This window comes from Podarcis muralis, chromosome 3, assembly GCF_964188315.1.
Source record: "Podarcis muralis chromosome 3, rPodMur119.hap1.1, whole genome shotgun sequence".
NCBI lineage: Eukaryota > Metazoa > Chordata > Lepidosauria > Squamata > Lacertidae > Podarcis > Podarcis muralis.
The window spans coordinates 1,473,124-1,500,045 of record NC_135657.1 but is presented as its reverse complement, the minus strand read 5'-3'; the positions used below and the strand labels follow the sequence as shown (position 1 = coordinate 1,500,045).

Here is a 26,922-nt window from a genome sequence, read left to right as displayed (position 1 = left end):
TTTTCTGATTATGCTGACTTTCTTCTGTATCGTTTGTTGAGAGTTAATCTGAAAGTTTTCACAGCTTCTGCTCTGTTATTATGTTCATTATAGGTGGGCGTATTTAATTTGCTGTAAGCTGCTTTGCAGGTTCAGAACAAAAGGTTGGAAATGAGAAGAGGAAACAAAAAGTTTGTCCTATTTTAGTATTTTCAATTTGAGGTCAATCTCATTCATCCTGGTCCCCTGCCTCTCTGGGATTATCTTAAAGTTTCATCAATATTAACTTTTTAAAAATGGTAAACAAAGGAAGTCACCAATTTCTCATGCAATTCATATTTCCATTTAAGCGCAGCACTGTAATGTTAACTGACAATCTGTCTGCTGTCCAAATAGACTTGCAAAGCACCCACAAAAAGATTTGTGCATATGCTGTTTGAGAACTTCTATAAAAGGGTGGTTTAATAATGATAACAATCAATAATTATATGTGTTCAAAAGGAACGTATATGTTCCGCTCGCAAGGGTGTGGGATGCAGCAGCTACATCCCAGTCAGGTACCAGGATTAAGGGCCTGGCATTCATCAATCAACATGTGGCATCATGAGAGACGAACCTAAATCAGGAGCGCTATAGTTATGCTTGCTTCAGCTCTCCCACAGTACCCTTCTTACAATCCAGAATTACACAAGATTTTGCAAAAGCTTTCTGTTAGAAAAATGCCCACATTGGTCTTAAACCAAAACTTGAACCTTCTCAAAATCTGAGAGCACTACGAGCAAATGTCAAAGCTACACTCAAATGAGCACAGCAGTTACTGGGAAAAGATAAAATATTGTGAAATCTTAATGAACTGAAACATGATCTTGGAGCAGCAGCAGAAGCAACACCAAGGCGAACAAACTTTCATACTATGGAAAACAAGTCCAGGGCCTTCTCAATATGGGAAGTCCAGCATGTGAAGATACCTTTTACATATAATAATAATAATAATTTATTATTTATGCCCCGCCCAAATGTAAGCTTTTAAGTGGAGACAGTTAACATATCCTCTAGGAAATGTTTCACAACTTCAGACATGTTTGCTGAGGTTAATATGAAATACACGTCATGGAAACAATTTTAAGTTGAATTTGAATTAAGTCTATGTTTCCCATTGATTTCATCCGTGATCTTATCTGGAGGGCTTTCACACAGCCAAGTGTTCCGGAGCCCCAAGTGGCTTACAGAGATGAGTCAAGACAGCCCCTGCCTTCAGCCTTGCAACCTAAAGGGTGTGATGACAAAAGGAACAGGGTGCTGGGAAGGCTGGAGGGAAAGGGCAACTGGGGCACGATGTCCACACAGTCCTTGCAATAACCAGAGGAAGCAAAGCAGAGTTCAAGGAGAGGAGGAGCAGGAGTGGAAAAATATTGAGCTGATGCAGCAACTGAGCGTCCCATCTTCCCTCTGCTGCAACTTGATGAAGCAGCTGTTGTTGCAGCCAAGCAACTGCTGGTGGAAGGAGGAACCAGAGGTGGTTGTTTTTTCTTTCTTTCTTGGAGCAAGAAGGGAGTTCCTCCACCTCTATTGCAAGCAACAAACTGAACACTGGAAGTGAAACAGCATCACTGGGACACAGGTAGGATGGACACCTGTCATGGATGCTTGAGTTGAGATTCCTGGATTGTAGGGGGTTGGACTAAAGGACCCTCAGGCTCCCTTCCAGCTCTAAGATTCTATGACCTAAACCAAGGATGTCCAACAGGTCAATCGTGATCTACTGGTAGATCCCCAGGAGGTTTTGGTAGATAACGGTTGATCGCTGGCTCCCTTTCCTTATCAGGGGCAAAAGAGCATCCTGCCCTGCCCAGTGAAGGCGGTGAAGGTCCTGTGTAAGTGCCTGGAGCCGGTTGGAGGATGGATGGCGGCTAACAGATTGAGGTTGAATCCTGACAAGACAGAAGTACTGTTCTAGGGAGGACAGGAGGTGGGCGTGTGTGGAGGACTCCCTGGTCCTGAATGGGGTAACTGTGTCCCTGAAGGAGCAGGTGCACAGCCTGGGAGTCATTCTGGACTCACAGCTGTCCATGGAGGCGCAGGTTAATTCTGTGTCCAGGGCAGCTGTTTACCAGCTTCACCTGGTACGCAGGATGAGGCCCTCCCTGCCTGCAGACTTTCTCACCAGAGTGGTGCATGCTCTGATTATCTCTTGCTTGGACTACTGCAATGCGCTCTATGTAGGGCTACCTTTGAAGGTGACCCAGAAACTACAACTAATCCAGAATGTGGCAGCTAGACTGGTGATTGGGAGCGGACGCCGAGACCACATAACACTGGTCTTGAAAGCCCTACATTGGCTCCCAGTTCGTTTCCAAGCACAACTCACAGTGTTGGTGCTGACCTTTAAAGCCCTAAACGGCCTCGGTCCAGTATATCTGAAGGAGCGTCTCCACCCCCATCATTCTACCCGGACACTGAAGTCCAGCGCCAAGGGCCTTCTGGTGGTTCCCTCGCTGCGAGAAGCCAAGTTACAGGGAACCAGGCAGAGGGCCTTCTCGGTGGTGGCACCTGCCCTGTGGAACGCCCTCCCACCAGATGTCAAAGAGAACAGCAACTACCAGACTTTTAGACGGCATCTGAAGGCAGCCCAGTTTAGGGAAGCTTTTAATGTTTAATAGGTTATTGTATTTTAGTGTTCTGTTGGAAGCCACCCAGAGTGGCTGGGGAAACCCAGCCAGATGGGCAGGGAATAAATAACAAATTATCATCATCATCATCATCATCATCATGCCCCCTCGCCCCACCCTCCATTCTTGCATGATTTATAGAACAGAAGACGGAGTTTTCTCTCTGAGGCTGATTGTTTGTATTTTGGTGAGCAACTTTCCCTGTTTCTCTCCCCAAAAAGCTCAGCATCTTTGGCCTGAACCCATAAAAAACCAAGACTTTCCTCCCTAAAAAAACTCAACAACTTTTCCCTGAACCCCCACCCCAAGCAGTAGATCACTGCCAGTTTTTTATTCTGTCAGCAGATCGCAGTCTCTTAGGAGTTGGAAATCCAGAGCAGGCAGTCACAAGCTGAACTGCCATTCCAATACGCTCACTCACCCCTGCTCCAAACCAAGACCAACTTCGTCTCAAGTCTCAATCAAACTTACAGGGTTTCAGAAAATATGAATCACTACATGACGTTCAGGAGCAGCTCATGCACAATTCAAGGGATTCTGCACTGTGGTTAGGAGAGCAGGAAGTGTGCACATGCACACACTGTGTGTCAATGAGGCAGCCAGGCTAGGAAGTAAGGATGCATAGCAACATTTCTGTGCCGGTCCTTGTGCACAAGAGGGGGCCAGCAGGAGACTCACGGCAACCCTGGCGCTTATAGCACCACAAAAACAAATATTCAGAAGGAATACTAAGGGGGAATTCCCAAGAACAGAGCCTGCTGGTGGCCCACCTGAGAGGTGGTAGAGAAGGCAGGAAGAAAACAGAGGGAAGGAATGGAGTTCCCTGAAAGGGACCATCTGGCTGCTGGAACCCTGAACAGGAGCGACACTCCTTAGTTGCCAGTAATCTCTGCAGAACAACAGCAACTTATTGCTCTTCCTCACAGCATCTCACACCTATAGAATAAAGGACGCCTAACACAAGTTCCTTCCAGTTCCAGCCTTAATGAATGTCTCCAAAGCCTCAAGCACCACCTCACGTGACCCTCATTTCTCTTTCTACAAACACAGTAGCAACAGTGTCACAACCAACCTTCACTAGTTTTGCCAGCAAACATAAAGGTGATTTTTGGGGGGCAGTGGGGAGTGCCCACTTTCCCCAGCCCTATGTCTGCATAAAATCTGGAGACAACTCAGCTAGGGATTGGCATTGCATTCTTTTTGTTTCTGCAGTCTTCTTCACAGCACCTAAGTAAAATTAGATTACTTCTGTCCTCCAACTTGGCGGATTTTTTGTTGTGCCTGCTCTATTGTGTGGAGGGGGAGACTGCAGGGTTGAGCTACCAGAAACTCGAGCACTGGTTCCCAAACGTTTCCCTCCCTCCAGACTTGAAAACTGCAGATGTTTTTGCTGGACAACTTAATTACTTTTCTACACTCTAACCCAGGGGTCGGTAAGGCATACCTTGCCTGGGCCGGTTCACTGCCGCGGAGCCCCCTCCGTGGGCCGGATGGCGCACCCACGATTTCTGGCGTCTGTGCAGACGTGATTTCCAGCACCGTGAAAGAGAGTCCCCGCGCCGGTTTAGCACAGCACTTGGGGACTTGCCGAGCGGGCGGCTCGGCTTGTGGGCCAGTAAAACAACCCTCGTGTGCCACTTGTGGCCCATGGGCCTTAGGCTGCCAACCCCCTGCTCTAACCACTAGGCCAGTGTTTCCCAACCACTGTTCCGCGGCACACTAGTGTGCCGCGAGATGTTGCCTGGTGTGCCGTGGGGAAAATTCGAAAGATTTTTTTTTTTTTTGTAAAAGTCAAATTATGTCCTAATCTATCCCTCAAGCGCCTCTTGTCCGTTATTGTGACGCATGAAGCGTGTTCCCGCCCACTCCCCGCCCTCCCTTGCTTCTCTCTCTGTGGCGCTCTCCGCCGCTTCCTGCGACGACCACGACCAACCGCCACAGTAGTTGTAGCGGTGGCGACGGCGAGCAGGGACTCCCGCTCTCTCTCCGTCGTGTCTCTCTCTCTCTCCCGGGCCCGTCCGTTGAGTCTCCCGCGCGCCTCGGCTACAAGATGAGCATCGAGATCCCGCCGGGTCTGACTGAGCTGCTGCAGGGCTACACGGTGGAGGTGCTGCGGCACCGGCCGCCGGACCTGCTGGCCTTCGCCGCCGAGTACTTCGCCAAGCCGCGCTCTCCTTCCTGCCTCGCTTTGCTGCCTCCTCCCCCCCCACCCCCAAAGCTTGGAGGTTCCCCGGCGCCGACCCGCAGGTTTGACCCCCTTCTCACACCTGTTCGCGCTCCTTGCACGGAATGGGGCGGATGGGGAGGAACGGGGCTCGCCGCTGCCTCCGCTCGCCCTCCCCCCCTCCGCCGGCGGTCCCGCGATTCTTGGCTTTTTGGCGGTTGGCACAGAAGGAAGGCAAGGGGGAGGGGGAAAAATTGAATCTTACACTTTCGTGCGTCCCTCCCGGCGTGACGCTGCGCGCTGACGTCACGGGGCTGTAATGGTGGTGTGCCTCGAGATTTTTTTCATGAAACAAGTGTGCCTTTGCCCAAAAAAGGTTGGGAAACACTGCACTAGGCCACACTGGCTTTGCTGAACAGGTATTTCTACAAGAGCAGAAGGGTCACCTTTATTACTAAGGCCTCACGCACAGCTACTACCTGAAGAAGATAGGCCAGTCACCAGATGCTTTTCAGTACCAAGAAGAAGAAAAAGCTGGAGGAAGCACCTAATGGAATAATGATCCTCTAACTAGCTGGTACTGGGGACAATGCAACCGTCTCAGACGTGACATCTTAGAAAACACTCATCTTCTCTAAATTATGCACAGAGACAGCCACAGATATAGGATAAGTAGGTTTCTGCAGATTTTTCCATCTAGATGCTAGCAAGGGAAGTTATTGAGTGATATCCAACATTAGTGATACTCAGAATAGACCCCAACACAACCAATGGACTTAGGAAGTTAAGCTTGTTGATTTCAACGGGTCTAGTACAAGTATGAGTTAATTGGAGTCATCCAATGTGTATTTAGTTGCATATGCCACACCTAGCATATCTGTTCTGAACCACACCCAAGCCCAGAAGGCTGGCTGAACGCTACTGAAAACCAACTGCTGGGAATTGCCAGTGGGCAGAGTGCTGCTGCGGTACTTATATCCTCCTTGAAGGTTTCCCAGAAGAGGCATCTGGCTGGCCACTGTGAGAACAGGATGCTGGACTAGAAGGGGCACTGGCCTGATCCAGGAGTAAGCTCTTCTTATGCTCTTCCTAGCAGAAAGAGCAGGGCCACTATGCATTCACAAGAAAGATATAGAAGAGAGATTTGCAGGACTGGGTGCAAGGCAACAAGGGATTCCAGTGCTGTCCAACTGACATGTCACCAAATAGCTTCCAATGAAATATGTAAACTAAATATACTTACAACACCACCAGTAGCATGAAAGCTGGCAAGTATTTAGCAGACCTAAAACTCTTCTCCCACCTTCACAGTTTCTCAAGCATGGTTCAAGAGGGAACCGGCTGTTCCTACCTGTAGTTTTAACTCCTTCTTCTGCCTCTGACTCTTAGGACTGAAAAGAAGGCTAGCTGGCAGCCCTGATCCAAGCATTCTGGCCTGGGGGAAAAGCAGAACCGGCCAGCTCTAACCTAAGGCAGAACAATGGTACAGACTAGAGAGAGAGAGACGCAGATCAGCTCCACTGAGATGCCATCTTCGGAACTGTTACGTGGCACCACTGAAACAGCACAAATTATAGCACTGCTCTGGGGCGATGCACAAGTTTATTTGAACACCGCAAACCACGCCTAACAGATACAAGGACGTCTTCTCAGGAAGGCATTTACTCATTCTTTACTCTGAACAGAACAGAACAGAGTCATTCTCATGTCTGGACAGCCAATGTTATGTGCAGTTGCTCCAAACTATGTTGAAGAGGCAGTTTAGGCCAAGTGTGGTAGAAGACAGAATGTGTTCTGCCACGAGACCACTGGCTCAGCGTTTTAGTTCTCCTAAAGGGACTTCAGCAGGTACTCTGGCTTTGAGAAGCTAGACCCTGGGAGCTGTGAAGATTCCAGGCAGGAAAAACAAGAGCCCATGCAAGACTGGTCAGTCTACCCTCATATATGTGTCAGCAAAACCAAAATATGTGCTATTAAAAAGGAAGTGTTCTGAAAGATGAATCATAGACAAAACATGGCCTTCTACCCCAAGAGGGCAAAAATTACTAACCTAAGGCAGGGGTGGCTAACCCAAATCCTGGATCCAGCTCCTTTCCCCAGGGTCCCCAGTCATTTGGGAGTTTTTTAAAAAAGGATCCAAAGAATTTAAAACCCTGCAGCAGCTTTTGATCCGGCTAATTTAAAAGGGGCAATTTGCACACTCATGTACAAACGCTGGACAAGTGGGGAGGCTGATCTAACTTTATTCTACCCACTTCAGTGAATAATGGGCGGGGGGGGGGATCATGGAAATAAAATTGGAATTGTAGAGTGGAAGGGACTCCTAGGGTCATCTAGTCCACCCAGCATCACAACATTCCACAGAGTCACAACATTCCAGAAACAAGCTCTAAAAAACAAGACCTCAACATGAATCCAAACACACTGCGAGCCGCACAGAATATTCACAGCTGAAACAATGCCCCGCTTATCATTCACTTCGGGTCTAACATAGTAAACAGCTCCCATCTAGAATAACTGCAACAAGATTTGCCTCCAGGAGAAGCTGCCTCAATGCCCGATTCAGATGACGCCCAACTTGAAGAACTGATTCAAACTGGAATTCTCCCATCTATGTCCCTTTACAGAATCAGCCAAGAGGAAGATACCTTCCCACGTTGTCTCGGAAGAACTCCACAACAGAAACCTCAATGTTAGCGAATCAATCCAAACGGAGGATAAACATTAAACTATCCTTAAACAATTAAACATGAGAGACTTAACGGATGTGATACCTTTGGCAAGATCTCTTTCTCCTCCCAGGGTCCATCGAAGAAGCATGAGCATTAATCAAAGTAAAATAAAAAAAAGAGTTTCTACATTGATTCTATGCACGCTTACTGTAAAAATAGCTGCTTCCAAGTCCACTGCCACATTCACTACCGCCAGCAATCTAGACTGTTGCTGCCAGAGGTTCAAAGTAACCACTTGCATAAATCTATAAACCCGGTTTCTAAAATCAATAAGAGTTACTTATCACTGGCCATTAAATGCACGCCCAATCAGGGTTGGTACAGGAGAGGCCTCCAGGCTTCCCAGCTTTAGCAAAATCCCTAAGAAGCCACCCCAGCGCTGGGCAATAACCACCCAGAGCCCTCTGACCAAAGCTTCACATTCAAACTCCTGGCACTGTGCTGATGGCACACTTAGGAGCAGCTCTCAGGACACAGGAATAACTGCAGGGGAGGGTGGGAAATTTCTCCAGTGCTCCATTTTTCTGCGACAGTTAAAACTTTCTGGAATTTTTTTTTAAAACAACAACAACCCACAATTTGCTTTAGGGTAGATAAAAATCAATGATGATAATAATAAGAACCCTAATCCTAATCCTAATATTAATAGGATTTTTTAAAATTTAAATCAGATTTTTAAAAATTTAAATCGGGTTGTTAAAATAAAATGCTTTTGGAAGAAAAACCTTTCTAAATATAGTTTTCTATTTAAGTTACATTATAGTTCAAAGTCCATCAGGAAATAAGGATTTGTTTTAAGTTTTTCATGTGTGCTAAAACTCAGTATAAGTTTCTTTTTTAAAATTGTTTAACCACATCAGTTAACAAACATGGATACATATGCTACAATGTTATTGTTTTAGTTAAATAAATTGTTCAAATTGTTATTAAGAAAATTATTATTTTTCTCCTTCCAATAAAGTACGGCAGAAAAGCTGTCCAAATATAAACAGTTAACTTATCAAACCACAATAATTTCATAATCATCTGTCTATGTATTTCTAATAGTATAACCAAATCAGTCATTTTTTATATAACTGTAAAAACTACTCTGAAAGTTTATTATTCCAAAAATGAAACCTTCATCTGGTTGCAAATATGCAGGAATAAGTCTTTCTGTAAAAAAATGATTTAAATCAAGTCTTACTGACTAGTGATTTAAATCGATTTGATTTAAATCCAATCCACCCTGTTTAGGAGTAATTTAAGAAATTGAAGGCTGGGGAGCTGCTGAGATTTTATGAATGTCAACAATGGGAAAGATGTACACTACTTTTAAAAATACGGAAATAAATCAAGATATGGCATAGCGGGATTAAGCACCACACTCTAGAAGAAACAACACGTAGTTCTTCACAAGTGATGCAGTACTTATGGAACTCATTATCCAAAGGGTGAGGTTACCTCTGGCAGAGGCAGTTTTCAAGATCGCAGTTACTTTCCCAGATACAGTGGTACCTCGCAAGACGAATGCCTCGCAAGACGGAAAACTCGCAAGACGAAAGGGTTTTTTGTTTTTTGAGCTGCTTCGCAAGACGATTTTCCCTATGGGCTTGCTTCGCAAGATGGAAACGTCTTGCAAGTTTGTTTCCTTTTTCTTAACACCGTTAATACAGTTGCGACTTGACTTCGAGGAGCAACTCATACAACGCGGTGTGGTAGCCTTTTTTGAGGTTTTTAAAGACTTTGGTGATTTTTGAAGCTTTTCCAAAACTTTCCCGACACCGTGCTTCGCAAGACGAAAAAAATCGCAAGGCGACAAAACTCGCGGAACGAATTAATTTCGTCTTGCGAGGCACCACTGTAGCTGTGAGTAGAGCTTCCATCTTCAGGAGTAGTTTGTCTCCAGCACCTGATAACCAGAAGGGAAGAGGAGGCCACTGTCTCCACCTCCTCAGGGTCCCTTTGTTAGGTGACCACTGCTGGGAACAGACTTCTGGACGAGACAGCCCTTAGATTTCATCCGCAAAGACATTTCTCACATTTTTATGCTCAAACAGCTTAGGCATTTGGTGGTCCAGAACAGCCCATCAATATCTTCCTGAAACTTTGCAGATCCTCCAGCACCTATAGGATTTAACTCACTGTTCTACTGTGCAAATGCAATCATCGCCCCACTTCCAGGCATTCTACTCGCGCACAACCGCACATATGTGCGGCACCGGGAAATAAATAAATAAAATCCTAACAGGAAATGGCAGGAGAGAGTTGGAGAGTCCTCGTGGCTCACAAGGAGACCCTCTCAGGAACCCAAAGAGGATGTCAGTGAGGGTGGAAGAAGCCCCGAAAAGACCTGAGGCACAGCCGGGCTTTGTTTAGGCTGCTCAGCCTCCCCGCCTAACAGCTGATGTACGGGGTAGGGCAGCTGCCGCTTTCCCATATGTCCTCCGGGCTTCAGCCGGGGCCACAGCTTCAACTCTACAGTGGTACCTCGGGTTAAGTACTTAATTTGTTCTGGAGGTCTGTTCTTAACCCGAAACTGTTCTTAACCTGAAGCACCACTTTAGCTAATGGGGCCTTCCTGCTGCTGCCGTGCCGCCGGAGCACGATTTCTGTTCTCATCCTGAAGCAAAGTTCTTAACCTGAAGCACTATTTCTGGGTTAACGGAGTCTGTAACCTGAAGCATATGTAACCTGAGGTACCACTGTAATTGAACAGAGAGTTGTGTGGAGAGAGAGCTGGAGATCAGGAACACATAGGCATTTAGAGGCTTTTAAGAGGGTGTTCCCCACTTTGCGTGATTTCACTTAAGCGTGAAATTAAGCAGGGTGAAGCCTCTATAAACTTTTAATGTGACCGATGCTACTGCCGCAATGTACCGCTTTTTGCAGAAGTCTTAACAAAAAGCACAATTGCAACGAACCGTTCCAGAAAGAGATAAGCTTTGCACAGGGCCCAAAAGCACCACTCGCAGAGAACGGTGCATCGGTTCCCATGGTCAAGAGAGGGAGGGCCCGAGAACATCCAAGCAAAGCAAAAGGCGCCAAGGTCACCTTAGCGTGAAGAGCTAGAAAAGTTAACAGTTTGTCACAAAAACTGTAATGCTATCTGCTCAGCTTGAACACACTTGGCATTGGTCTCATCAGCAGCCAATGAAGTAACACCCTTGCCAAGACTTCTAACTTTGCAAGTAAAGGGATAGGGCTCCCTTCAAAATCACTATTAATTCAGATTACGAAAACTGGAAAAGAGACTCCTTCCTCTCCCAACACAGTCACTAAAGGCTTGTTCTATGCCTCTAGCAACAATTCAGCTTCGATATTTACACTGGGGGCAAAGAGTCCATCAAACTCTCCCAGGTATGACCAATCAATTGGTAGAGCACGCTGAGACTCTTAAATATTGGGGCCGTGGGTTGGAGCCCCACGTTGGGCAAAAGATTCCTGAATTGTGGGGGGTTGGACTAGATCAGTGTTTCCCAAACTTGGGTCTCCAGCTGTTTTGGGACTACAACTTCCATCATCCCTAGCTAGCAGGACCAGTGGTCAGGGATCATGCGAAGCATGTGCCCTTCCACTAAGCCACGGCCCTTCCTATAAAACAGAATAAACCTTGGTGGGGGGTTTCGGGTGAGGGGACGACCAGAGTTTTTACTGCAATGGCTTGGTTGTGACTCTCACTACTCTGGTGGGTTGTGTCCTCAATGGTTATTTTCCCATCAAAACTGTACAACTCTTCCCCCCTTAATTACTAAGAAATCTGGAAAGGACTTAGTCAGGTTTTCTATATTGCCACATCAATGTTCAAGTTTGCAGTGAACGGTAAAATGCTCAAACACATCAAGGTAACTTCTAAATAGTATCTGACCGTCAAATATAGCAACACAAATCTTATTTAGATTTATGCTAACTGTCCCTTTCTTCGTGACAAGAACTTTCAGTTGTTTTAGATTTATAATTTTTATGCCACTTAATAAAAAATATTTAAGGGGCTCTATTGATGAACCCAAAAACCAAATTTAAATGCTGGTTTATTCTGCACTCTAGCAGAGGATGAGAAATCCTGCAATTTGTCATCCAGAGAATAATTTAACATACCATATTGCCCATTAAATTTAACAAGAGGGTTCAATCAGATCTTGTAAGATAAGTAAATGCAAGCACTGAAATGCAAGTTTCACTGTGATCAGAAAGAGATCTTGGCCTCTTCAACAATTCTACCTTTTGTATTCCCATTCTTCCACTCCAAAAGAGCTAACAGCAATTTCTCGGTTTCCACAGTCTCTTTCAACATTTCACAAAATGTATGCTGCAAAGGGCTATCATTCTTTGCGCCATTTTGATGGTTGATCCCAAAATTTCCTTTCAAGACACCAAAGGGAACTCAACTGTCCATGCCTGTATGGATTTGAGATGCAAGAGGTGGCAGTTGGTATTTATTGACGGTTAAACAAGATGAACTCACTGTAAAAAACGAAACAGTGTACTTCAAGGGGTCACGGCCTGCCTGAGTGAAATGTGATTTATACATTTTAAAAGGAATCATAATCTCTGAATATCATCATTCTTGTTCCTGTAAATGATTAGCTATTTTGGGAGGCCAGAGAAAAGTGTCCAGAGTTGTTTTGAACAGAATGAATAGAGGACAAGGACAAGGTTTGAGCAAACCTTTTGCAACTTGGGCACGGAGTTTGAACCACTCTGGTGTCCAGGACCATTCCCCACTTACTGGCTGCTGCAGCAGATCTGGTGCCTTGCTTCACATCCAGCCAGGGAGTAGAGAGAGTGCAAAGGAAAACAGAACAGGGAGAAGGCTGTTCCTGGCAAATTCTGTGTCCTCTACCTCCTACCACACACAGAATTGCTGGAGCTGCCCACAATTTGGGACCAGGATGAAACAGAGCCATACCCATGCAACACGGAGGGCAGTAGCAAGGATGCCTGCGATCACACATTTCCCAATCTGACCTTATCGGTCACACATTTCCCAATCTGACCTTATCGGGGCTTCCCCCCCCCCCCCCAGCTGGAGTACAGTTCCGGCTCCTCTCAGATGAGCGCCATTGTGGGCCAGCATCTCCCCTTGCCCGTTTCTTGCCTTTATGCCCAAAACGGACATTTCAAGTCAAAATGGACGCTGGCCAGTGTGTACAAGTCTACACTTTTCCTTAAACTTTCCAGCCAGGTCTCTACTATTGCACACATGTGTGTTTGTGCCAGGTCCTTCTGAGCTGCCCATGCCATCCGTCCGAATCTAAGGAGGTGGGGCCGCATTTATTTGACCTGCACAAGAACCAGGGGCGACCTCCCCAATCAGCTTGCACCTCCACAGGCAGCAAACGCAGCTGTTGTCAAACTGGCATCTGTTCAGGGCTGACCAGAGTCGCCTGGCGATTTATTGTAACAACTTCGTGGTGAGTTCAAGCACCTATTTTTCTTGGAAAAGAACACTGGACCTTACAGAACAAAGTGTCATATGAGCAAGGAAACCAAGAGAGGAAAAATAAGAATACTGACGGATGTTGAGCTGCAGCTGTTGAGACTTTGGTCTGATTCAGAGAATCTCCCAACGCCTGAAAGATCAGGGAACGAGTCGCAAAAAGTCTCAGGTTGTGCAATCTCACTTCCCACTCTCCCTCCTTTGCATATGAGGAAAGTGAAAGCATCCACCAACCAGTGCCAACTCTTAAGGACTGTGGTTTGCTCCAACCAATTCAGGTTAGCTAAAACAAACCAGGATATTAAACCATGGCCACCTATATTAGGTTTAGGAAACTGTCTGAACTGAGTCGGGAAGAGCACATTCAGATCTGAGCATTTTGGAGGCATCAATCCTTGACTATACAGGATGCCCAAAGCTGAAAAAAAGGACAACAGCATCTTTCTGAAGTTTAAGACCTTAAATGTATCACATCCAACTGCACAGTATCTTTAATTTAGTACCACAAACTCCCACAGATATTCAGTTTGCCTGGTGGTTAACTCTGGAGCACTGCTGCTGTTGAAAGAACTGTTCTTTCCAGCCAGGCGCTCTGGACATTAAGGATATGGCTCCTTCTTGGCTGCACAGCTATCCTATTTCATCACATTCTCTCTCGGGACGGTTTTTATACACACAGGCAGTCTCTCTCAAAGTTGCTGCAACACATTTAATAGGCTCAATATCCATTCTAATATTTTCTCTCTCTCTTTCATTCGTGTGTGTGTGTGTGTGTGTGTGAGAGAGAGAGAGAGAGAGAGAGGGAGAGAAACCTTAGATACAGCTCCATATCATGTGCACTTGCAAAGCCAGTAGGATACCAGCAAGGAGTAGTAAAGTGCAGAAGTCCCAAGTTGTTTAGCCAACCCAGGAGATCTGTGTCACAGGCCAGCTGAAATAATTTTTGAATGGCAAGCTAGTCAAGTGACAGATCTGGTGTGCTTTACCAGCTGTCAACAAGGAGCGCTTGCACCATGTTAAGCACACAGGAAGTTGATATCTACCCCTAAACGTTCCAGGACCATGTGCACGTCCCATGGCAAACGAACCCCAGAAGGGCTCCACGAAAGCATCACCTGCACTTTCGAACAGTCAGCGGCCAATCAAGTTAAACCCATGATAGATGGAGCAGGGTGGGAAGAGAGGATTCTCAGAATCTCTCTCTAACGTTGGTTAACCCAATGCCGCAATTAACACACAAATACATAAGCACAACTTAGAGCATTATTCTGCATGTAGTGCAATAGAGCTTTCCTGGAGAACTTTAAATGTCACATCTTGCCTTTGAAGACAAATGCTCTGCCCTATTCAGGGAAGTTATGATGACTTGGGGATTTTCACACTGGAGGCTATTTATAGTATTCCTAGCTAGGGTACTGAAGTCATCGGCCCTCCCCTCAGCAATTTACTTTTCAAATAGAAGCTGGACCACAACTAAAAATAACAAAGTGTCCTAAATTATTGGCAAGCTGAAAGGTGTGCCATGACACTGCCAAAAGCACTATGCCCTTATTTTTGAAGATCCAACGTTGCCCAGAAGTAGAAATGCGTCTTAATCATTGTGCAAGATCAATAAACTAGAAAGCGTAGGAACTCAGCCATTGCTGAATATGGTAAGCCTGTTCTGAATTTTGCTCAACCTGGGAATGAACAAATCTGTCAAGACTTGTTTAAGAGCCATCACACAAAGCCTGAAGAACCAAAGTATGGGGGGCAGGGAGTGTCCTGGATTTACCTACTGGCAGGTAGACAGCAGCAAGCCGCACAAACTTTTAGCTGAGTAATGTTTGATAATCCAGCTGTGTGTCTTGGAGAAAAGTTGCTACTGTATGTATGGCTACAGAGATAGTGTTCTTCTAGGCTTCGTAATAAGAAGCTTCACTGCAGGCCTTCACCATTTGAATAGCATTCCTTTAATGTTTGTCAGATTGATGGTCCCATCTCTATGAAAAAGATCCAGATTTGTTCATGCCCACACAAACCTGTTAGCCATCTGTAGCCCAAAAAGCAGGCGTGGGGACCTTTGTAAACCAACTTCCATGCTTCAGAATCTCCTTTGTGTGACTATTTGACACAGGCAACCTTGCAAATGACTATTTATAAGCCTGAGCTGACACAAAGCTACAACTAGAAAGACTGAACATAAAAAATTACAGTTCAATTTTAGAACAGTGAAGCCAGATGTCTGCAGAGCAACCGCCAGCTATAAACAGTACCTAAATTAAGCCCACAGAGCAAGAAAAAATGCCAACTACTGTACATCTCATGAAGTGGGCTCTTTCAATACCAGTTCTGCCAGTTTTAAGGTGCCACAGGTCTCTTGCTTCCACTGCAACACTTGTTAAGAACTATTTCCCACACTATTATTTCCAGTGGGGTGTAGGGCTTGAATCCCCACTCTGCCGTGTCACTGGGCAACCTTGGGACATTCACTGCCACTCAGCCTAACCTACCTCTCAATGCTGTTGTGAATACAAAATTGGGAGGAGAACTATGTCTGGCACCTTGAGCCCCTTGGAGTAAGGTGGGATAGAAATGTAATAAAATTATATTTTAAAATGCAAATGTAAAATACATGTTTATCCTAATCAAGGCGCAATAACCTGCAGCTCCCTGTTCAGGCAATTCCATGTCTACATCTGTACAGTGTGCGAAACAGCTCTAGGATGTCTGACCTTCAGAACTCAGATAAAATATTCCACCACCACAGACAAGTGTTTACGGAGTAATCAAATCTTCATAACACACAGGCAACCTGATAAGAGACATCAAATATTAACTATTATTACTCATGCAAGCTGCGTATAATCCTGCACAACTCTGATCAATTAAATCTTAGAGAGGGAGAAACCTCCTCAAGGGAAGTGATCTGGGATTCACAAATGATGACCTTTCCCTGCTGTTTAGTAGTGCAATACATTTAAACCTGGAGTTATGAGTGGACAAGGTCACATAGAATAGTAGCACAAATCCCATCTTTCCAGTTTATGTCAGGAGAACAACTGAAGTGTGTAACTATGCTGCTCAGCAAGTACAGTAGTACCTCGGGTTAAGTACTTAATTCGTTCTGGAGGTCTGTTCTTAACCTGAAGCACCACTTTAGCTAATGGGGCCTCCTGCTGCCGCCACAGCACGATTTCTGTTCTTATCCTGAAGCAAAGTTCTTAACCTGAAGCACTATTTCTGGGTTAGCGGAACCTGAAGCATATGTAACCTGAAGTGTATGTAACCTGAGGTACCACTGTACTTGAACTACTGCGCAAATCCTTATAATCAGAGTTCAATCTATCCTAAACAGCAACTAAGGGTCCAACGATTTGTAGACTGAAGTGTATCAACTTTTGTCTCCAGGAACCATCCAGGACGCAGAAGGAAGAGAAACAGCAAGCGACAGAAACATCCTGGTGGGCAGCCGCTATTTGTGCCTGGCCTCTTCAAATACAGGCTTTTAAAAGGGTGTTGAAATCCTCTCTTCGCTCCTGCCTTTCCTTAAGACAGTTAATGGCTTGTGAAATTCAGAGCAGGTTTTTCATAATAACTGTACACCTATCTGATGCATCTAATGCATGTTTCTTACGTACATTGCTTTGGGAGGGTTTGGCCTTAAAAAGCGGATTAACACTTTGAATAGAAGACAGACAGATTGCCACCTACTGTATTGTAAAACTGACTGCTGTGTTTTAATATAAAATGTTTTTTGTGCAGTTTGTTATGAAAAGCAGTGTATGAAAATACTAAACAAAGATCACATAGCTGTAACTAGCAGGTACCTGGCAGTGTGTTGCTGTGAGGCACTGCTGCCCTGCCCAGGAGCTACCATGAAATCTCTGCTTGTAACTTGAGATCTTGGGGGAAATGAGTTCGCATAATAAGGGAAACTGTTGATCTTCAGAGATTGCAAAATAATTAAATTGAACCAATGTCAGAATAACGTGCAGCAAAAATATCCTATCCGCAGGAAAAAATAGCAAGTATCTTCGTGAGAGGCTGGGCGAGAGAGAAACAAACAGGTTTATTCTATTAGGGCACCTGGGACTTCATTTCCTGAATCAGAATTGCCAACATTATTAACAGTGATTTAGAAATCACCTTCTAAATCACCATCTCAAGGCCACTTACATATAAAACAGTTAAAAATACAAGAACAACAAATCTGGTTAAAACAAGACTAAAACCCTAACAAGGGCAGATAATGTATTGTGACGAGTTCAGCCCATTAAGGATCCCAAATTTCATTCCAAAAGCAAGCCCTTAGAGATTCCAATATAGGCTTCCTCTGCTCCAACACACAAACTTCCTCAAGCCTGGTGAATTCTCAAAAAACAGGTGGGGGCATCTGCATAATTTATATAGGCCAGTGTTAACACTTCCTGTACCAAGTTTTCCATCTACAGTGCATACACACAGCCTGGGCATAGCTCAAAGCAGACAGCAGGATTTATGTTGGCTCAAGCCACACCTATCTACTATAGCAATGTTAAGACATCAAACAAAGCAAAATGCAGGCAGCAGTTGTCTCCAAGATAATGTTTCTTTGGTCTCTGATAAGTCCTCCACGCCCATTCCCAGCCTGACAGTCTCCATCGCCTTAAGAGTACAGCAAACTCAGCACTGGAAAAAAATCCTAAAATATTCCTCACATTTATACTACTCTGTGCTGAAATCAACACCGTCTCTTTGAAAGCGCTTCTAGAATTTCACCCCTCTGAAGATAAGGAATTGACAGTCAATATTCATAGTCAGCTATTCCTCCATTTGAGGCACAATAGCTGGAAGCAGATACAGATAATGGCATAAAATGTGATACGCGGAAGGATAAAAGACTCCATGAGCAAAGAGTAGCCTCAGCACTAGGGGGTGTGGTATGAGTAAGAGCCCTCAGGCGATGCTGAGGTCACTCCAAGAAGTCAGCCTGGTGCTTTGGAAGATGCAGAGGTGGATGGGCAGGTGCCAAAGATGCCAGCGGACAAGAGTGAGGGGAACAAAACAGCGCTGGGCTGCAAAGGAATCAAAGGCTGCTACAAAAGGGGGCAGCTAGCAGTGCAGGTCAACGCATTAGGAGCATTCCTCCAGCCTGCGCCTCCCATTCAGAAAACAAAGCTGGACAAATATAATCCTGCTGTGCAGCTGGAGTGACAGGCGGGGCTGCTATGACCAGGGCAGGGAGCACGCATGGCAAAGCAGACACACTATATGAAGACTACCAGGGCCAAGCAGTAGCAAGCACTCAGATGGAGGGGAGGGGGGTAGATACAGCACAAGGAACAAAAGATGACGCTGGGAGGCTGACAGCTATGGGGCAGGATGGGGCCCTGCAGGCATGGTGGAAGGGGAGCAAGTGGGGAGGTAAGAGGGGGGGAGCCCACCTTTCCAGGATGGAGGGAGGTGGGTGGGTGGGATGCACGGGGAGGAAGACACAGGGAGGGGGCGAGCCCACCTTTCCAGGATGGGGAGGGTGGTCCTGCAGGCATGGTGGAAGGGGAGCAAGTGGGGAGAGCCCACCTTTCCAGGATGGAGGGAGGCGGGTGGGTGGGATGCACGGGGAGGAAGACACAGGGGTGGGGTGGGGTGTAGAGAAGGGGAGTCATCCAGGGGAGCCACGAAGCGGGATCAGGCCCAAAGGGGCCTACCCAGTCCCAGCATCCTGCTCCCCGCAGGCAGATGCAACTGTGCCCGTGGCCAAGGGTCGCCCCTCCGGCGGGGGAGGAGGGGCCCTGACCCCGGAAGCGGCTGCGTCGGCGGGGAGGGGGCTCCCCCTTCCCACCCTCCCCCTCCTCACCGATGGTGGAGATGAAGGTGGTGTTGAAGGCGTCGTCGGAGAAGCGGAAGAGCACGCAGGTCTTGCCCACGCCCGAGTCGCCGATCAGCAGCAGCTTGAAGAGCAGGTCGTAGGTTTTCTTCGCCATGGGGGCCCCCCCGCCGCGCCGCGCGCCCCTCCCTCGCCAGGCTCCGCCTCCAGAGGCCTCCCGCCCGCCCGGACCCCCCTCACGGGCACCGCCGCCCTCGCTCCTCTCTCGGACTCTCCCTCAGGGCCCCGGCGGCGCTCGGGAGGCACAAAATGGCTGCTCAGGCGGCGGCGGCGGCCGGGATGGGCGAGCCTGGGCGGCGGCGGCGCGAGGGCCCTGCGGGTCGGGGCCGGCGGCGGCTTCTCCTCAAGGGGCGGCGGCGGTGGCGGCGGCAGCGCCCGGCTTCATACCCTCCCTCAGAAACGCCCGCGCGCGCGCTCCGGAGGCCGAGAAGAGGAGCAGGCCGCACGCAGCACGCACGCACGCACGGGCCGACTGACTGACTGACGGCCGGGCGGACTGGGCGGAGGCGCCGTGTGCGCAGGCGCGGGCCGGGCGGGAGCGCGCACGCCGCCGGGCCTCTCCCTGCCTTTCTTTGCCTGCCCAGGCGCCGGAGGGGGCGGGGCTGCGCGATGACGCCGACGCCGCAGGATGTCGGAGGGCAAGGCCGGCGCGCGCCCTCTCGCTGGCTCGCCTCAGCCGCCGGAGCTCGGGCGCATGCGCGCTGACCGACCCCCTCCCCTCGGCTCGCCCTGGTGGCTCTTCTAGGCGTGCGCGGGGAGGGAAGGAGTTGCTCACGCACGCACGCACGCACCGTACGTAACGCTGCGCTGGGCGCCTCCAATGGGAGAGCGGCGAAGTGACGCCAGCGGCCACGCGAGCTCGCGGATCTGAGGGAGAAGGGGGGGAGTGGGCGGGGCGTCGGGCGCTCCCTGTTTCCCCCACTTTGTCTCCCGCGCGCATGCGCCCCCGTAAAAAGGCCGGTTTTCGAAAACATGAGGCGAAGAAGCTCCGCCTATGTCCCTCCCGGATTGGCTGAGACTACTCGAACGCGGTTGGCCAGCCGCGGGGATGACGTCAAGAGGAGGGAAGAGGAGTGGGCATGCGCAGAGCGAGACGGAGTTCTCACGCCGCGGGGGGTTTGGCTGCGCTGCGCTCATTATGCAATTAGCATATATGCAAATTAGATATTCAGACTTGTGCTGCTGCAAGACCCCCGCACGCGTGGCGTGAAGCCTGAGCTCAGGCCCATTAAGTAGCAAATTGAAAATCAATTGATTTTTAAAATACTTTTGGTGTGTATCCATTTTATTGCATTTCTGTTTTCATTTTAAGAAACATATTAATAATAAAATTTTATTTATATCCCGCCCTCCCCAGCTGAAGCTGGGCTCAGGGCGGCTAACAACAATAAAAGTAACACAGCATTCTAAAATCAATTCATTCTAAATTCAAAATCAAATTCATGGCAACCATTGGGCTAGAGTGCTATGAGGATTACAGAAGGAGAGAGGGGGTCAGACTGTTAAGTTGTGGGTGAACTATCAGACGACACAGCGATTCTTCAAACAGCTCTTGTTTATTCACAGGCCAGGACAGAACTGAACTGAAGGGTTCAGTCAGCCTGCTTATATAGAGCTCCACTACAACGCAACAGTAACCACTTTCTGTAACTAACCAATCACTGAACGTCATTTTCAATCCCTTATTTGCATAACTATCTACAGTATCCCCCTGCTGGCCCAGGGTGAGAACTTCAGTACATAACACAGACTGTGCCTTGGCCAAAGGCCAGGTGGAACAGCTCTGTCTTGCAGGCACTGCGCAAAGATGTCAAGTCCCGCAGGGCCCTAGTCTCTTGTGGGAGAGCGTTCCACCAGATCGGGGCCACGGCCGAAAAAGCCCTGGCTCTGGTTGAGGCCAGCCTAACCTCCCTGTGGCCCGGGACCTCCAAGATGTTTTTATTTGAAGACCGTAAGGTCCTCCGTGGGACATACCAGGAGAGGCGGTCCCGTAGGTGCGAGGGTCCTAGGCCGTATAGGGCTTCAAAGATTACCGGGAGGGGAGCTCCGCCTTCCTCCCTAGTGCTGATCCTGGCTCAGTATCAAATTCATAGAACTGTAGAGTTGGAAGGGACCCCAAAGAGCATCTAGTCCAGCCCCCCAGGCAGAAATCTCAGCTGAACCACACAGGACAGGTGCTTTAAAAGTTCCAAGGAACCTGGGAGTCCGTTCCACTGTCGAACAGCTCTTACTGTCAGGACGTTCTTCCTGATGTTTAGTCGGAATCTCCTTTCTTGCAACTTGAAGCCATGGGTTCGAGTCCTACCCTCTAAATCAGGTGACGACAAGCTTGTTCACCTAGAATGTGACAGCCCTTGAGATATTTGAAGATGGCTCTCCTATCTCCTCTCAGTATCCTCTTTTCCAGACTAAACATACCCAACTCCTTCAACCGTTCCTCACAAGGCTCGGTTTCCAGACCCTTGATGTTCTTGGTTGCACCTTCCAGTTTGTCAAAATCCTTAAATTGTGGTGCCCAGAATTGGACACAGTATTCCAGGTGTTTTCTGAGAAAGGCAGAATAGAGTGGAACTATTCCTTCCCTTGATTTGGACATGAAATTGATGTTGATGCAGCCGAGAATAGCATTAGCTTTTTTTGCTGCTGCATCACACTGTTGACTCATGTGAAGCTTATGTTCTGCTAAGACCTTTAGATCTTTTTCACATGCACTACCGGCTGGCCAGGTGTCACCGGCTCCCTCAGCCTGAAGCGAGATGAGCACCACATCCCGTGGTCGCCTTTGACTGGACTTAACCGTCCAGGGGTCCTTTACCTTTACCTTACCCCCATCTTATATTTGTGTCATAGGCGCCGACTCCATGGGGCTTGAGGGGGCCCGAGCCCCCTCAAAAATTCGTTTGGGGGGGCTCCGCCCCCCCAATAATCTCCGGCGCCCCTCCAGCAGAGCGCCATCGCCGCCCCTCCCCCAGCCCAAAATGCACAGGGAGGGGCGGGCTGCATGCCTCCTGCCCTCCCTCCCGAGCAAAAGCTCCACCCAATTTCCTTTGGAGCTGATTAATAGGCGCAGCACGCTCTCCCCTATTCGCTCACGAGGAGGCGGCGCCACTTTATTTGCATATTCATGAGCTTATTTATTATTCATGAGCTTTCCCGGGGCCCCCCAATATTTTTTATAAGTCCGCGTCCCTGATTTGTGTAGTTGGTTATTCCTGCCTAAGGGCAAAATCTTACGTTTGTCCCTATTGAAATTCATTTTCTACGTTTGGCCCCTGCTCTCCAATCTGTTAAGGTCATTTTGAAACCTGATTCCATCTTCTGTGTCATCTGCAAATTTGATGAGCATCCCCTCAATCCCCACATCCAAGTACAGTAATTTAGAAAGATGTTGAACAGCAACGGGCCCAGGACAGAACCTTGCAACACACCACTTGTCCTGTTATTCCAGGATGGCGAGGAACCATTAATAAGTATTCTTTGGGTTCGCTCAGTCAGCCAGCTACAAATCTACCTAGTAGTTACTTCATCCAGCCCAGCTTCTCCGCAATCATTTCATGGGGGACTTTGTCAAAAGCCTTACAGAAATCAAGATACAATACGTACACAGCATTCCCCTGATCCACCAACCTTGTAATTCTGATCAAAAATAAAGAAATGAGCATCGTCTGGAATGACTTGCTTTTGAGAAACCTAGGATGTTTCATGAAGGAGTGAGTTCCATAGTCTGAGGCTGCTGGACAACAGCATGGATGGTATACCCACAACATCCATTCTCTCCCTTCCTTGACCGCACACCAGGGACAAAACCTTCATCCAGTTCCTGGTTTGTGCCTCCCGAACCGTCTCCACCTACATACAGAATATGTAACGGGCTTGTAGGAACATGACTCCCTGGTTTGGTTACGTGTCACTTTTTTATATTTTGGAACGCTGAGCTATGAATCAGGAACTCCCTGGTTTGAAACTCGCCCAAAGCTCAGCAATGGCCCACCTACAAATATGTCTGGATTTTTCAGTCTTGAAATGTGGCAACAGATCCTCTCTCCTGCCTTCAGCCCTCCGCCACAACTGAGATTCCTGCATTGCAGGGAATTGAACTAGATCAGCCTTTCTCAACCTGTGGTTCCCCAGATGTTGTTGAACTACAACTCCCATCACCCCCTAGCTAGCAAGGCCAGAGCTCAGGGATGATGGGAGTTGTAGTCCAACAACATCTGGGGCCCCACAGGTTGAGAACCGCTGGACTAGATGATCCTCAGGGTACTTCCCAACGATACAATTCTGTGAACTGCAGGATGGGAGATGCTAGATCCCGTGGACATCCAATGAAGCTGAACGTTGAAGATTCAGAACAGATTAAAGGAAGGACTTCTTCACATTGTTGAACTACGGAACTCCCTGCCACAGGAGGCAGTGATGGTCTCGCCAACTTGGATGGCTTTAAAGGAGGATGAGACAAATTCATGGAGGAGGACAGAGCTATCAATGGCTGCTAGCCACAATGGCTATGCTCTGCCTCCACTGTTTGAGAAGAAATGCTTCTATAATTCTATGATTCTATGAATACCATTCAGTGGAAACCGCAGGAGGGGGAGAGTGTTCCAATCCTATTACCTCCTATAACTCTCCTGGTCTGCCCCGCAGAGGACCTTAAGGTCCATGAACAACCATAGTTTAGAGGTCCCGGGCCCTAAGGAAGTCAGACTATCCTCCACCATGGCCAGGGCCTTCTCAGTGATGGCTCCGACCTGGTGGAACGCTCTGTCCCATGAGACCAGGGCCCTGCAGGATTTAACTTCCTTCCGCAGGGCCTGTAAGACAGAGCTATTCCGCCTGGCTTTCAATTTGAACTTAGCCTGATCTTTTATTCCTCTTCCTTCCCTCCTCCTCCCCTTTTTATGAAGATTACCCGCTCTGGGACCCCACAGCTAATTCTCCCCTGGTCTCCTCGCTGGCCCAAATAGGACTAATTTAGCCAGCTAGCCCTGGTGATCATCTAATGTTTATTGGATGGATTTCCACCCTAAACTGATTTTTGAATTCTGAATTTATTGTTATTCACGTTTTATACTGTATTTTATGCTGTTTTTTGTTGCATCAATTAAGTGTTTTAAATTTGTGGTTAGCCACCCTGAGCCCGGTTTTCTGAACCGGGAAGGGCGGGGTATAAATAAAAAAATATTATTACTATTTATTATTTCAGGATTGTCTGATGTGTTATTGTATTTTTAATATTTTGTTGGAAGCCGCCCAGAGTGGCTGGGGAAACCCAGCCAGGTGGGTGGGGTATAAATAAATTATTATTATTATTAGTCAGGGTCAGCCACTGTAGAACAGGATGCCCCTGGCCTGATCCAGTAGGATCTCCTTATGTTCATATATGCTACATATGATTACAGTGGTGCCCCGCAAGACGAATGCCTCGCAAGACGAAAAACTCGCTAGACGAAAGGGTTTTCCGTTTTTTGAGTCGTTCCGCAAGAAGAATTTCCCTATGGGCTTGCTTCGCAAGACGAAACATCTTGCGAGTTCTTGCGAGTTTGTTTCCTTTTTCTTAAAGCCGCTAAGCCGTTAATAGCCGCTAAGCCGCTAATAGGTGCTAAGCCGCTAATAGGTGCTAAGCCGCTAATAGCCGTGCTTTGCAAGACGAAAAAACCGCAAGACGAAGAGACTCGCGGAACGGATTAATTTCGTCTTGCGAGGCACCACTGTATTGTTGCTTCCAAGAAGACGTGTGCTCTAGCAGTTACACTGCAATGCCCCTCTGGAAGTTTCTTCCTTCTCCCTAAGTCACATTGCAAAATAATTGTTCCAGACCCCCACAGATTTTTGCAAGAGGCCTCATTACCCAAGCCTGGCATTTTGGCCGTCCTGCTGGGATCCCCGTTCTGCCTCTTTTCTGATGCTCTTGGGCAGAACTTTCCCGGGTGCCGGGTGATTTTGGTGCCCAGGAATGTGATGCTGTCGCCCATCTAGCCCAAGTGTTTTTCCAGCTCAGCAGGTTATCTGTGTGTCAGGGAGACGCTCCTGGCTTTTCTCTTGTTTTTGGGTTTTGACACAGACTCTGCGTGAGCAGATCACAGCATTTCCTGCTAAGGGGATTAAAGAGTTTAAAAGTGCACTCTGTCAGCAAAATGGTATTTACGGAGGGAGAATCTACCTTGCAAAAAGCAACACGTTAAAATGTCCCAGGCTGACCTCCGAGTATTTCACGCTTTACAAAAACAACGAGGAATCTTGTGGGCATCTTAAAAGGCTAGGAATCTTCTTGTGGTGCAAGCTTTTGTGGGCTGCAGCCTATTTCATCAGGTTATCCTAAGTTGCATATGTGGTTGGTGAGGGAGGGCTGTACAATGGGGTAGGAAGGAAAGGAAATTGAGAAAAGTACAGAGTGTGATAATTACATGATTAGCAGTGGCCACAGGCACATAAAAAGGCTGGTTGTGTTGATAACACAGACATCGTGGCACTGGCAAGCTCAGGGGTCCTAAAACTTTTTCAGCAGGGGGCCGCTGAACTTTGTGGGGGGCTGGTCTATATTTGGGGGGATAATAATAATAATTTATTATTTATCCCCAGCCCATCTGGCTGGGTTTCCCCAGCCACTCTGGGCAGCTTCCAACAGAATATCAAACCTACTAACCTATTAAACATTAAAAGCTTCCCTAAAGAGGCCTGCCATCAGATGTCTTCTAAAAGTCTGGTAGTTGTTGTTCTCTTTGACATCTGGTGGAAGGGCATTCCACAGGGCAGGTGCCACCACCAAGAAGGCCCTCTGCCTGGTTCCCTGTAACTTGGCTTCTCTCAGTGAGGGAACCGCCAGAAGGCCCTCGGCGCTGGACCTCAGTGTCCGGGCAGAACGATGGGGGTGGAGACGCTCCTTCAGGTCTACTGGGCCTCTGAGGCCGTTTAGGGCTTTGAAGGTCAGCACCAACACTTTGAATTGTGCTCGGAAACATACTGGGAGTCAGTGAAGGTCTCGGGGCCCCTCTCTTAATACTTGATTGAAATTTTCTTTCAAGATCAAATCAATCTTATTTTGATGCTTTCTCTCAGGGCCCCTGAAAGGCGTGGGGCCCTTAGGCCAGTGCTTACTCTGCCTGTTTGGTAACCTGGCACTGCAGAGACCTTCTCCCTGGGATGGAGATGCAGAGCTTCCGAAACATGACCCCAGGTCAGGGCCACGGTCCACGGCATCCGTCCGATGAGGCGCAGTGAGTCGTGGAGCCCATTCAAAAGGCAGAAAAGGGGGGGGGGTTGGGTTGGATGCTGCAACCGGTCAATTATTCAACAGCCTTTTTGTTCCCCTGATGCTAATTTCTGCCCATGCAGAGAGCCGCACTCTGCCAGCTGCTGCATCCCACAGCTGACCTTGAGGCCACCTTCCCAGCTGCCATGGATATACCCAGGAAGTGGGGAATTGGGGGGTGGGTGGGTCGTGGGCACAAGGAGGCCCTTTCTCTCCTGCAGCCCCCATCTTCTCAGCTCCAGACCTTCGAAGCAGAGAAAATGCATCAATCAATGGAAGGAAGGAAGGGAGGCCCGTCCTCAAACCATAGCTCATTCCTCCTTGACCAAGAATTCCAGGCCAGTTCCTCAAAGGACGAGGAAGAGTTGGAAAAGGTTCAGGAAAGGGCAACTGGAGGGCGCTTGTGTTGCTCTTTGTTGTTGCTGATTGTGCTTGCTGTAACGCCAAGATGTCTCAGGTGTTCCAGAACTGCCAAGCTGCTGTGAACCGAATGATTAACCTGGAGCTCTATGCTAGCTAAGGGACACGGTTAAACCACAGCCTAGGGCTTGCCGATCAGAAGGTCGGTGGTTCAAATCCCCGTGACGGGGTGAGCTCCTGTTGCTCGGTCCCTGCTCCTGCCCACCTAGCAGTTCGAAAGCATGTCAAAGTGCAAGTAGATGAATAGGTACCGCTCCGGTGGGAAGGTAAACGACGTTTCCGTGTGCTGCTCTGGTTCGCCAGAAGCGGCTTAGTCATGCTGGCCACATGACCTGGAAGCTGTATGCCAGCTCCCTCGACCAATAAAGCGAGATGAGTGCCGCAACCCCAGAGTTGGTCACGATTGGACCTAATGGTCAGGGGTCCCTTTACGTTTACCTAA

General features: G+C 47.8%; 1 protein-coding gene across 1 annotated transcript in view; it reads right to left on the bottom strand.

Moving 5' to 3' along the window:
* Window positions 1–19,290, bottom strand: part of RAB10 (RAB10, member RAS oncogene family) — a 28,867-nt gene extending 9,577 nt beyond the window's left edge. Inside the window, exon 1 of the mRNA XM_028725303.2 lies at window positions 18,782–19,290. Within this exon, the coding sequence (XP_028581136.1) occupies window positions 18,782–18,908 (127 nt within the window). The 5' untranslated portion in view covers window positions 18,909–19,290. The remainder of the gene's footprint in view (window positions 1–18,781) is intronic.
* Window positions 19,291–26,922: the final 7,632 nt, after the last annotated feature.